Below are 13514 nucleotides of genomic sequence, written 5' to 3' on the forward strand. Positions count from 1 at the left end.
ACCCATGCCTTTATTTCAAACATTTACTTATTTTTGAAGTCATAGAGAAACAGGGACACCAACAGAGGTCTCTGATTCACTGGTTTATGACCCAAATGCCAGGAGTTGGTGTGAAAAGGACAGACCAAAGCCAGGAGACAGGAACTCAATTCAGATCCTCAACATAGGTTGCCGGAAGTTGGAGTTGGAAATGAAGACTGAACTCAAATCCAGGCACTCTGAAGTAGGATTTGGTCGTCCCAAGTGACATCTAACTGCTCTGCCAAGCAGTCATCCTCATCCATACCTTTGTTCCACCAGTAAGGAGACTCTTGTGCCTTCCATAATGTCTTCTACCAGCAGCTGAGGGACAGAGATAAAGACGGGTGCTTTTGAAGAGGCCTAATGAGATGAAATGTCTACAGTCACTCCCCATTTGAGGATATACTGCTTTATTGATTTTATTCTTTGTCCAAGGAAGTATCAGCATGCCTTGGTGAAGCCTTATTTTGAGAAGGCAAGGTAAGTAGAGGAGAGAAGACAAAGATTCCAATAAGCTCTCTGGTATGCACCCAGCTCTTCCCAGTGACCAAGATACTAGGATGGAAGGTGCCAATAAATTTCTCAATGTCACAGCCTCCTGTTCTGTTTCCGGAAGGTTAATTTTCACCTTCTTCAGTTCTTTCCAGATTTGGGTGTCAAACCAGATTGTCTAGACTCAAAAGCAAATGAATAGCTTTTCCAGATTTCCAGAATGCCCTGCTGTTCTCTGAGTAAGAGATGGTACAGCGGAAATTACCTTTCATTATCTCTGCTGCCTGGGAGAGTCTTGGGAAGTCAAAGTGACATAAACTCTGCATGGTGAAATGACGATTGCATTGGAAGAAGGAAAAAAAAAAAAAAGACTTGAAATAGGAGATTATATTCTTGGCAAACAGTGCAGACTTCAGAGGTGAGCTTAAGAACTCCAAATAAGCCAGGGAAGGGAATACTGGAGGGATGAAAGGGCAACCCAGTTGGCCTGAAATTGAGACACAAACTTCTGAGAACAACATTGAGCAATTTATCCAAGGCTTCTGGAGATGGAGCTGAACACTGAAAGACTCTCAAATGAGACAGGAAAATCTCATCCCCAAAATGGGGCCTGGTTGTTTCTCTTCTTGCTACCTCCATGTGCTTACCTGGACATGCTGCCCAGATGTTTGCTGACTAACAAGAACTACGTTCATTTGTACTCACCTCTGGAGTGTCTGAGAAGGGATAAAAGATTCTCACCTGGCCCTGAGGACCAATACAGCAGAAGGTGCAGCTTCAAATATTCAAAGAAGCAGCAGAAGAAACCCCTCAAGCTATCACATCACTTAGAGTTGGGCTGCCTGGAAGTTGCTGATCCATCTACAATGGCTGAGGGGGGAGACTTGGATTCACGGATGCAATGACCAGAGAATGATACTACGCCAGCTACTTTCAGGATCTCTCACTGCTTCAGGGATGATCCAGGCATTGCGAGGAACCTCTGAGTGAAAACCAGACTATCAGGCACCTTTTGGTAAAAGACATCCTTATCTGATCTGCCTAGGTGCCTTGATACAGACCTTATCTGGTCTGCCTAGGAGCCTCTGATCCCCACCAGAACTTGAGGGCCAAAACTCTGGGCTCTTTCATGTAGCCCATAAAAGGACCAGAAGAAACAAGCTGTCTTTATGTTTACCTGTCTATCATCTATCTATCTGTTTCAATGTAGTGAGGAGATTGTTGGACTTATTATCTTTCTTGGAATTTTTTGATGAGAAACATCAGAAAAAGTCAACTGTTTTGTGCTTACTCTTCCACATGGATTCCAGGTCTACATGTGACTTCAATGGCTGTGGATATGGAATGATGGACCGCAGGCCTGAGTTGCATTCCTAGAGAGTCTTAGAAGAAACAACTCACACACCCTATACACACGCACACACATCTTCCTCATCAATCTCAGTCAGTCACCACCTGCACTGGGAGTGCATAGAAGGGTGTTTATAGATCTTAATCTGACAAGAGCCAAGAAATGAGGGACTGTACCAAGATATCCTTCAGATGAAAAGGTAGTATGTCATAATAATTTTTGCTTTTATATTTAGACCTTGAATTCTAGGAGAGTTTAACTGAAGTACACACTCAGGACAACCTGTGTTGAGTGTGTCTGGCTCAATTTCCAATTCCATTTAGGAGTCTTACATTTTTAATCTTCATCCTACGTACAGATCTTAATATGACAACTTTTTTGTTCTGTAATATCTGGATTCTAACTTAGCTTATCTTTTCTGGAACAAAAAGACCATTATTCAGAAATGCAGCACCATAGGTTCTTTGGAAAGGCAGTTTCCAAAATAAACATTGAAGAACAAATATTTATTGTGTGCTAGTAAGCATGAGGACTATGTTAGACTCAGGTGACACAAAAATGGTAAAAGTTCTTGGCCCTAAACTCCAGAAGATGCCAACAATTCAGATAAAATATTCTGCAGGAATTATATGTCACTAAACTTTTCTTTTACAGAGAATTCAAGTTCTAGCCAGCATGGTAGCCAGGAAGGCATTAGTGGCCATGAAAGCCTTGTGGGCACTATTGCCCATGAGCAAGATCTGACTATGAGGTCAATGATAGAAAGCACAGAACTGAGCACTGTCCCAGTCTTGCACATTGCAACCCATTACCCAAGTTCCCATGGAAGCTCCATGGTGATATTTGCCATGATAAACCAGCTGCTCTAGCAGGGTTACCAACTACAGATCACAAGTAAACAACTTGCTTTTGGCCTCATCCACTTGATTCCCCCAATCCTTGTTCCTCCACCCTTAACCCTCAGGTTACAGGGAAGACACAGGGTAAACTCGTAACTGCAGGCTTTGGTGCCTGCCAGCCTCTTCAGCTGCCATGCCTCTTGCTGCTGCTGCTACGCACGCTTCCAACGCTGCTCTTTTGCATGTGGCGGCTGAGCTTCATCTGCTGAGCTCACTGGTTTCCTCTCACTGCCAGCAGCCACAGTGAGGATGTGTCAAGATTGGACCTTAATGCTCTCTTCTTTTCTCTCTTTTCCTTTTTTTTTTTTTTCTGATATCCATTTGCAAGCAGCACTCCTGTTATCTTCAGGTAAGAGGTGCCTTCCTCCTCTTTTTCAGTTCTTGCCAATCCCATTGATTGGCTTAAGGCCGCTGTCCTTTATTTGTTAGGAATTTCAGGCTCAAGCTAATTTAGCATGCTCTTCCAACAAGTAAGAGTTTACTTCTCCACATGAAGTAATGATGCAGAATTGGGCAATTCCTTGAATATAATTTCTGTTGGTGAATGTGGTTACAAAGGCATAGCTGATCCTTTCTGAGATCAGAAAGAGAAGTGAAATTTTCCAAGGAGATGGTGGATTGTAGACTTCTCCTACATCATAGCTCACCTGCCATCACCTGTTGTTGAAGCCAAGAAGGTCAGTCAGAACTGTATTCTCCTAATAATATTGTGATAGAAATTGAAAGAAAATGTTTTAACCCTGAGTGGTCTAGGAGAAAATAATTTGAGAACTGTGAAAACACAAAAAGCATTTTTCAAAGAATCTGGATAGACCTGGGAGATCTATCCCTTCTCACAGCTAAGACTGAAATAGTTATAATTTTGAATTATTTTTCATTGGCCTTTAAAAGCATATGTTCTATGGCCAAGAAGAAGAATTAGAATGCTACGGGAACTGGAGGCAATGTTCTGGCTGGAACTAAATATTGCATAGGATTCATTCTAGAGAAAGCCTCATGGATATCTAGGTCCAGTGTAGAATATACACTTACTTTGAGAGCATACTTCCATGGGTGGAAACCAATTGTACATGGTATCCAGCTGTGTGTGCAGTTAGGAAAGCATGCCCAGCACATATGGTAAAACTATAACTCTTGATGTTGGTGGAGTGGGCTACACAAGACAATTTCAACATACTTTATAACTCTTGAAATGTAGAAAAAAGTTAAGATCCCTTAAGAGGCAAAACATTGTATTCAGGCTCTTCTGTTGTCTCCTCTGTGAACCTCAGAAGGGTTGATGAGTGGGGCGTGGGGGGCGCATTTGCTTCCTGGAGGCCTTAAAAAGAAATGTAGACAACTCTTACTGTTCATTTATTTCATCTTCCTTTTTATATCAGCAGGATCAAGCTACCTCCAGCCCTCTATGCTTCATTCTTCTCCCAGGGTCTTTATTTCATTACATAGCCTTTCTTCTTCACTTTACTTGTCCTCTTGCCTGAGCTGTTACTTAGTAATTTTTGCTCCAACTGCTACCTCCATCTCACACACATATCTACACACAATGAAGACTGTGATTTAATTTATTCTTCTTTAGGCTTTTTAATATATTTGCAAATCCCGGTAGAAGCTAAAATGGATGTGGAGGAACAGTACTTGTTCCTAGATCTTTCAATCTGTAAGTCTTTCATTTAAGAGTCTTTGATTAGGCTTTTAAATCCACTGGAAACCTCAAATCATTCCTCTAGTTTTCCTGGATGAGCAGACAAACATAATTAACAATGCCTGCTGGGGACAAGAGAAGAGTAAATATGTTCATTCTGAGATACCCCACCAAGTTAGGGCCCTTGGAGTGAGCATTATCCATTTCTTTCTGATGATATCTGCAAAAAACATTCACGGGAAACTATTCTTGTCTGGCCTGGCATGCTCTTTGTTCTTCCAACATTTATTCAGCCTTCTATCCCATTCATACTCTGTCCTCTCCCTTACTTCCTATTCCTAGAGCTGAGAACATGTTTCTTCCATCTTAACATCAAGATTGCCTGTTATTTACTCTCTTTACTTGAAATTCTGAGGAGTCACATAAACAAATGTTCAGAATTACTGTGGTTTATTTTAAGTTCAAGACGTATTATTCTCTCCAAAAATTAGCTGGATTTTATTTTAAAGCCATGTGTGTGGCAAAAAGGGACAAAGGCAGGAATGGTTTGCAAACCAAGACAATAAATCAGAGTTGATTTTAAGGTACATGAGTCAATCAGTTAGCAGAAACATGCAGAGTGCCTCTGTGAGGTCATGGGAGACCCCAAAGATAAGAGGATTGGTTGTTTGTCAAAGAGATTTTTGTAGAAAATCAGAAAAACCAACTGTCACCACAGAGGTGAACAGGTCACTAGGCAGATCAATATCCTGCCAGATGGATATAGTGCTATATTGATAGCTGGATAAGGGATTAGACAGGTACATTTTTATGTCACAGGAGAGCTCATTAAATTGGTAAAGTGCTTGTGGCACATGTAAACTATGACATGGGGGAATTAAGAGGGGAGTGAAATAATATTGACACTTCCAAGACAGGTAAAATGAGAGGGTGCAATTCTTTTAAGAGATCCATGTGCTTTTTCTATGGGACTTTCCCAGGATGGCTTGCAGTCTGGTTTCTAGTTGGACTCAGAACCCTGGATACATCCATATTTGCTTCCAGATTTTGTTTATCATGAATACAGGCTACTAAAGGCTACTGTTTGGAAATGCACAGAAGGGCAAAAATCCTTGAGAAATAGTTTCCAAAAATGGCAACCAGCACAGGAAAGAGGACAGCACCATGGACAGCTCCCAAGCATTTTAAGATTGCTTCTGTATTTGGTGCCAAGACATTGAGTTAAACAACCAGCTCAGGAATACTTCAAACATTCACATAACATCTGTGTTGAGGTCAACTGGGTGATCCTTCTATGAAGAATAAGCCTGCTTGGTAACATATACCATTATCTTCTAGTTTTTTCATTGAATTGCTTTCCTTGCAACGTCAAAAGCTTGAGTCTTATGCCTTCTCTCACTTCACCAGTTCTCCAGCTGGAGAGAAAAGAACTTCTTGGCCTCTGACCCATTTTGTCCTTGAGATTATCTGAGGACTAGAGGATTCCCCTGGGAGGCTTACTGTATGGAATGAAAGTAATTAAGGAGCCGAATAAAAGAATTAATTGCATGTGAGGATGTGGACTTGGATGGGAAGATGTTTAAATGAGCTCTGAAAGAAACAGGCTGCCAAGAGCAATTTTCTAATCAAAGGGGAATAAAAAGATTCAATCTCTATTTCACTCTAATCCAGAAAACATGTCTTCGTGGTGAAGTGGTGTTAAAATGGACTCACCAGCTGAAGCAGAAAGAATTTCCAACTGCTCAACATGAGAACCAACCCTTGGTAAATGAGTCAAGATGCCAAGGGACACAGAGAAGGTCTCAAATAAAGGAAGAAACCTGCTTAAAAAATTTCTTGGATACATATTTGTGTTCCAGAAGAAATGTGCCTGGCTCATATAGAAAATTTGGGAATTTTTCATTGGAGCACATGAAATATTTTTGAGAACTCTTCCAGGTTTCTGATTGTGAGGCTCATATTCACTTGTATGAAATGTCATTATTCCTTGAAACATCCCCTATCTCTGCTTGGAGAGAAGATAGTGCCAACGTGTTAGAAACAGATGTTAATGTGAACCAGTAGACATTCCCTTTGGATATATGTGCTTCTAGACCTCCCAGAACACTTGCATTAAAGGAGTTGAACAAATAGGACCAAAAGTTTAAAATAGTTAAAGTCAGTACTGTTTTATTTTGTTTTGGTTTGGTTTGGTTTTTAGCCCCAGTTCCCTAGCATCCCACTGAATGACTGGGGATCTTCACTTGGTACTACTTCCTGGAATGTCTTTAGAATAGGTTAGCCACTCAGGTATAAAACAAGGAATAAAGCTTACCCCCAGGCCAGCAGGAAATCTTCATGAAATGGTCTGGTCATAAACTAGCCTGACACTTCATAGGAGGAGACACTAAAAATGCATAAAATCTTCATTCTCAAAAGTTATTTGTTTAATACACACTGCCCATGCCTAATGTCCTGAGGTATAGAACTCCCAAGGGAATAGAAAAGGTGTTAAAATGCATCTGTTTTTTTTCCCCCCCAGAGGTGACAGACAGGAAGCTGACTATGGAAGAAGAGGAGGCCAAGAGGATAGCAGAGATGGGAAAGCCAGTGTTGGGTGAACACCCTAAACTAGAGGTCATCATTGAAGAATCCTATGAGTTCAAGGTCAGGCATCAGTGATGTTAATACTAGATTAATTAGGGTGGGAGGCAGAAGATCTGGAGTTTCACCAAGGAATATGTAAAACTAAAACTGAACAAATCACTTACCTACCCCAAAACTCGGTTTCCCAATTTATAACCATGTTAGCTATTTGTTTGCTAGGCATATTGTAAGGAAATACAATAGAATGTTGGATAAGTGGGCTGGAAATAAAAAGAGTCATCAATATTGCTTAGTTGTATTACTAAACCTTGCTACTACAGAACAAAGTTTACTGACATCTTATCATTACTCTCTACTGTATTAGTCTAAACATCCAAAGTAAAGTCATACCAAAGAAATTGGGAACAGGGTTGTCCCTGAAGATACCACCTAAGACTATTCCATGCATGATTCTAGAATTCCCTTGAATACATGGCATCTCCTGACTGGTTCCAAGCATTCTAAACTCATGGTTCCCAGTTTTCCTCTCCCTGACAGACTACAGTGGATAAATTGATCAGGAAGACAAACTTGGCCTTGGTTGTGGGAACCCATTCCTGGCGGGATCAGTTCATGGAGGCTATCACCGTCAGTGCAGGTAAGAAGGGCCTCAAGGAGTGGGCCTTGTGGAACAGTGGGTTAAGCCACTACTGATAAAACCTGCGTCCCAAAACCTGCTACTCTGCACTTTCAATTCAGCTTCCTGGCAATGCACTTGGGAGGTGGCAGATGATGGTCTCAGTGCTTGGGTTACTGACAACTCACAAGGGAGACCCAGGTGGGATTCCTGGCTCTTGGCCTTTCCTGGTCTCGCCTTTGTTGTTGTAGGCATTTGGCGGTGGTGGGGAGGGTACGGGCAGGGAGGGTGAACCAGTAGATGTAAGTTCTATTTTTCTTTTCCTTTTTGCCACTCTACCTTTCAAATAAATAAACAAGTAAATAACCTTTCTTCAAGGAGGGTGGAGGCCTCAATGTGACCTGACTGGGAGAAGCAGATAGCCCTTAAGAAGGAAGAACCTGCCCATTCCTGGAAGTCTGTGCATCCAATCTTCCTGGCTCAAGTCCCAGATATATGCCTGCTTCATTGGGTCACTTTGAGAAGAACCATAGAATAACAAGACGACTGTGGCTGTCTCTGGCTTAAAATCCTGCTCCTGCTGGGTGAATGAGGACAAGTGCCTTCTCCGACCTCAGGCTCTTCATCCCAAAAGGATACTATTTCTGGGGAATGCAGAAAGGTGTGGGATTGGTTACAAGAGACAGCTCTATGAATTCTAGTTTCCCTCATTCCCTCCTGTCATTACCCTGGCCCTCCTTTTACTGTCAAGTGGGGAACCACTCTGATTTAAGGATGAGATGGCCAGGCATTTATAAAGTGCTTTACATTGACTCTCAGACAAACCTCCACCCTGGATAATTCTGGATTTCCCCTTTGGAATTTGCTGACAGGTCCCTTAAGGGGTCCCCACAGCACATCTGGGAGTCCCTGAGGCCTAAAGATGGGTTTGGAGTGAGAGTAGAAAAGTTCTCCAAGCACCAGCTCTGTTGGCCGTCAGTACCAAGGAGCCCTCTGCACTGCCAAGCACTACTGGCCTTGTCTTTTTTTTTTTTCAATGAGGCTTCGTTGTCATAGCAACCCACAGGGTCACGTCCCCAAGGCCCCAGAGCCAGAGTGCAAGCACAGCCAGCGGGGGAGGTTTGTTGGCACCGCTGCTGCCCCACTTCTTAGATCGATCTTTCTCATTCCACTCTGATGACCTGGTTGCACCCCTGACGAGACACTAAGCAGAAGGTAGGCCACAGAGGGAAGGACCTGTGGTTCAGAAACAAGAGGTGGTGCACTCCAGGGTGCAGATTTTCTTCACAACAAAGCTGGAGTTAGAATCCAAGTGACCTGACTCTTTCAAAGCCCAGCTCCTTCCAGTTCTGCACAAACATGACAGAGGCTGCCCTGTGTCAGTGCATCCTCTTCCACCTGATGGCTGAAGGGGCAACCCTGCCCACCTGGTGTGGCAAGGACAACGAGCATCACTCCCTGCTCTGTCCTGTGGGATGTCTGCAGGCTAGCACCAGCCCTCTGGTATACCTCCATGATCGAGAGTGACAGCTGTCCCCCTGGGAATGGCTCATAGCCAGAATTATGACAGTTGTCTCAGCAATCAGACCAGAAAATTGAGGAAAAGGCCCAGTGAAAAGAGGGGCACACACAGCTGATTTTTTTTGCCTATGCAGCTGACTCCATTCTCTTCTCTCCAACATGTCATATCCTCCTATCCTCCTGCTCTGCGTTCTAGTCTCTCTCTCTCTCTCCCCTTATCCTTCTTCTCCTTCTCCTTCTTCTGCTTCTCCTCTTTCTGCCTGCTCTGGTCCATTCTCCTTTAGCACTCTGAATCCACACTGACCAGTGACTGGGCTGTCTATAATCATAGTGGCCACAGTGTTTCCTTGTTTTAGCTCTTTGCTGGTGCAGACATCATGGCCCTGATGGGCTATACAGAACACAAAGGGATGCCTGCCGTGAAGGTTGGATTTGACCTTTTCCTGAGTGACCTCTCTGCCCTTCTGGGCGTGTCTGTTTTGTCTGCAGCAGGGGATGATGATGATGACGAATCTGGGGAGGAGAGACTACCCTCCTGCTTTGACTATGTCATGCACTTCCTGACAGTCTTCTGGAAGGTGCTGTTTGCCTGCGTGCCCCCCACGGAGTACTGCAACGGATGGGCTTGCTTCGTCGTCTCCATCCTCATCATCGGCATGCTGACCGCCATCATTGGGGACCTGGCCTCCCACTTTGGCTGCACCATTGGTCTCAAGGACTCAGTCACAGCTGTTGTGTTTGTGGCATTTGGCACCTCTGTGCCAGGTGAGCATGAAAAGGGCTTGCAAAGAGGTTCTTGCCTGGTTTTAATGACCTCTCTGCCTTGCCTTCCTCACCAGCTTAGATCTGGCCTTAATGGAGCTTCTAGATGTGCTCCTGCCCTTTAATGCATGCCCTCCACTCCAACTGGACAAATAGTAGTAGTAATGATAGTTGGCGTTTCTTAAATACTTCTAATGCAGCAGGTGCTACATGTGCTCAGTGTCCTGGCAGTGTGCACCAGAACTCCAGTAAGTAGGGAAGTTATTGCTCCTCCATGACAGATGAGGAAACTGAGAACCAGAGAGTGAAGCTACCTGCCTAAGTGGCCAATTTCTTAACCTCCATGTTACAGAAATGGGCCACAAGGAAAACAGGTTTCTGTCTCCTCCTGTCTGCTTTGGTGGTCTCAGAGGGGCTTGAGATGTCACAACAGACTTTCCCGCAAGCATTCTCCCCCTCCTCTGCTGGAAAGAGCATGTGTAAGTGTGCGACATATCCCAGACAAACTCAGGGAGTTTCACAAGATTCTGTCCTCTCACAGTCGGTTTTCCTTTGGCAATGCCAAGAGTCAAACTAGAATAGGCATTTGTTGATTCATTCAGTAGGTAAGTGTTTACTGAGCACCTATGATGCCTGACACAGGATTGGTGCTGTTTCTTGGGCTTATCATGAGGTGAGACAAACGTGCTTCCTTCCCTACTGTGAGTATGGGTGCCCAGTACTAAAATGAAAACCACTTTGGTGAGTTCTATGAAGAAAAGATGCTGTATCAAAAACAAAACAGTGGACCTCGGTCATCTGGGCCTGGAGTCTGGGGCCTGGAGAAGTTGTGTAGGAGCTGGACCTGACATACTAGGAGTAATTGGCAGGTGCAGAGGAGAGTCTGCCTTTGCCCTGGGTCATTACTTAATTTGGCTGAGTTTTCCATAACATGAACCCCAAACTCCTGCTATCCCAGTTATCCTGCAAAGAAACAGAAACCACGTCTTCCTCCCAGAAGGTTAGGCTGACTCTTACCCAACAGGATTCTGCTGGTTGAACTGGCAAGGGACCCTTCCTATACCAAGAAACATACTCTTCTGGAGTGTAACTTCATCATACTCCAAGAAAACCGTTTCTGCAAATGCTAGCACAGACCAGTGGTGTGGTTTGGACATTAATAATACAAGATCAGCCATCCTGGAAGCTCACTGGGTAGTAGGAAAGGCACCGGAGCACTCAGGGAAGTCTTTGTACACGCAACGCCCTGCAGTGTCTGTCCTCCAAGTCTTAAGGGACCTGAGTTATCAAAGGGAAGGGAACAGATATGTGGAAAAAACAGATGTGGGAAGATGGAGCAACAGGCCGGTCAGAGATCAAACAGCAAGGTTGTAGGCTAAAAGGGGCTGGAGGTTTTCTCTGGGAGATCAGAGAAATTAGCAACAGAGTAGCAAATGAGGACAAGCTAATCCGAGAGAGATCCAGGGGCTCTTCCCTGAGTCCCCGGTTCACTCCCCACGTGGGCATCGAGGTCCACAGCGTGACCTCTGTTCTCAATCATCCAGAGCCTGCTCCAATGCAGAATCCATTGGTATTGCTCAGCACTGACCCCTGGTGACGGTCACAATCAGGTCCCTCCTCCAGGCAACTTCCCGGGGATGCCCAGGCCCTCTGGGGGGATAGCATGGGATGGCCAAGCCCTCTTCCTGTCAGAGGACAAGAAACTCAGTAAGAAGGACAGGTGAAGCCCAGAGCACTGATGGCACTTGCCTGGGCACAGCTGGAAGTAGCTTCCTTCCCCAAGCCCTTCCTTCTCGACCCTGGGCGGAGCTTCGCCCTGCCTGGCAGGGGGTTTGGGGGTGCACACCGGTGGCTCTCCCTCCACCTCTCAGCGCTCCTTCTCGTCTCCATGTGTGCTTTTGTAGACACCTTTGCCAGCAAAGCTGCCGCCCTCCAGGACGTGTACGCAGATGCTTCCATCGGCAACGTCACGGGCAGCAACGCCGTCAACGTCTTCCTGGGCATTGGCCTGGCCTGGTCCGTGGCCGCCATCTACTGGGCCATGCAGGGACAGGAGTTCCACGTGTCGGCTGGCACGCTGGCTTTCTCTGTCACCCTCTTCACCATCTTCGCGTTCGTCTGCATCAGCGTGCTCCTGTACCGGCGGCGGCCCCACCTGGGCGGGGAGCTCGGGGGCCCCCGCAGCTGCAAGCTGGCCACGACGTGGCTCTTTGTGAGCCTGTGGCTGCTGTACGTACTCTTCGCCACGCTGGAGGCCTATTGCTACATCAAGGGGTTCTGAGCCACATGGCAAGGCCTCCCGGCAGGGCAGGCCTAGAACTTCTCCAAAGGGAAGGGCATGGCCCGACCCGTGCCCTCTCCAGGATGAGCAGCCCTGGGGAGGCAGCAGCTGGCCCTGAGCCCCGGAATCCACCCGACCTAAGCCCTGGCAGTGCACCAAGAGGGCCAAGTCTTATTCCGCCAAGGAAGGCAGCACCCACTCTCCAAAGCAGTTGATTAAACACAAGCCCACAGCAGCAACAGAGCCACCTGCACCTCATCCTCCCACCCACACCCTTTCACCGCCTCCTCTTCCACCTGGTTATCCCTTGGCCTGTCATTCATTTGAGGGCACTGAGCCCATTCCATTCATCATGATTCTGGCACTGCGCTGACCAGACATGGGCATAAGTCAGGGCCGTGCGGCTGGTTGACAGTTCTCTCGTCCTTGGAATCACTCTCGTGGTTGCTTTTTGTCTATATCCGGTGTGGCTTGTCATTTCCTTCCATGTTGTCTTTCTCATGTTAGTGTCCAAGGCATCGTGGAGGGGCTGCTGCTCTGAGCTAGCCGAGAGGGGCACGGATTTGCAAATACACGCCTTCCGACTCTCCCAAGCTGTCCCCTGGCTCAGGTGAGGTCCTGCCCCGCCCTGCCTCTTTATCTCTGAGTTCCTTGGGAACTGTGGTGACTGGCTAGATGTCAGCAGGTGCACCCCCGTAGAGGGGGACGTAAGAAGGAGCCCTATATGCTTGCGCGGAAATCAAGCCAAAAGCTAACAGCACTGAACCTTCTCCCTGCCCAAGCCTTGCTAATTCTGTCTGTCTCCTTGGGTTCCGTGTCTGTATGTGTATTCTTCTGCAGGAATACCCGCCCCGTGGGAGAGATAGGACAAAAATAGGGAAGGCACATGATAACAGAGAGAGGGCAGCCGAGAAAAGAAAGGACACAGGCCTTCTAGTTGTCTCCAAGGCAAGAGAGAAGACGTGTTCAGCCAGGGAGATCTTCCAAAAGGGGTAATGTTCCATGTGAAACACCCATGTTTCTAAGCATGACAGGCTGGCTGCTCCCTCACGCCCTCATGTGCCATTTTCTAAGAAAGCTGGCTGTGTTTCTCGAAGGGATACAAACACCCACATGACCTCTCCCAGGGTCGTGTTTGCAAGCATCTTCCCAAGGTGGGAACCAAACTTCCTTATCTCTTCCATCTTCCTGCTTGATTTTAAACTTCATGAACCTCTATCCAACCTGTGGGGTGTTTCCTTGCCCCCACAAGAGGAATCTCATGCCATAACCCCAGGGGGTCCTGGGTTTATAAAAAGAGAGGTTACCATGCCCTACAGAGCTTTGCCCAAGAGGTCTTGAAA

The 13514-nt window shown here is 45.9% G+C and overlaps 1 protein-coding gene across 1 annotated transcript in view; it reads left to right on the forward strand.

Moving 5' to 3' along the window:
- Positions 1-13514, forward strand: part of SLC8A3 (solute carrier family 8 member A3) — a 121883-nt gene extending 108369 nt beyond the window's left edge. Inside the window, exons 4-7 of the mRNA XM_058655231.1 lie at positions 6927-7051; positions 7529-7628; positions 9618-9893; positions 11795-13514. Of these exons, the coding sequence (XP_058511214.1) occupies positions 6927-7051; positions 7529-7628; positions 9618-9893; positions 11795-12171 (878 nt within the window). The 3' untranslated portion in view covers positions 12172-13514. The remainder of the gene's footprint in view (positions 1-6926; positions 7052-7528; positions 7629-9617; positions 9894-11794) is intronic.

The sequence above is a fragment of the Ochotona princeps genome, chromosome 26, assembly GCF_030435755.1.
Source record: "Ochotona princeps isolate mOchPri1 chromosome 26, mOchPri1.hap1, whole genome shotgun sequence".
Lineage (NCBI taxonomy): Eukaryota > Metazoa > Chordata > Mammalia > Lagomorpha > Ochotonidae > Ochotona > Ochotona princeps.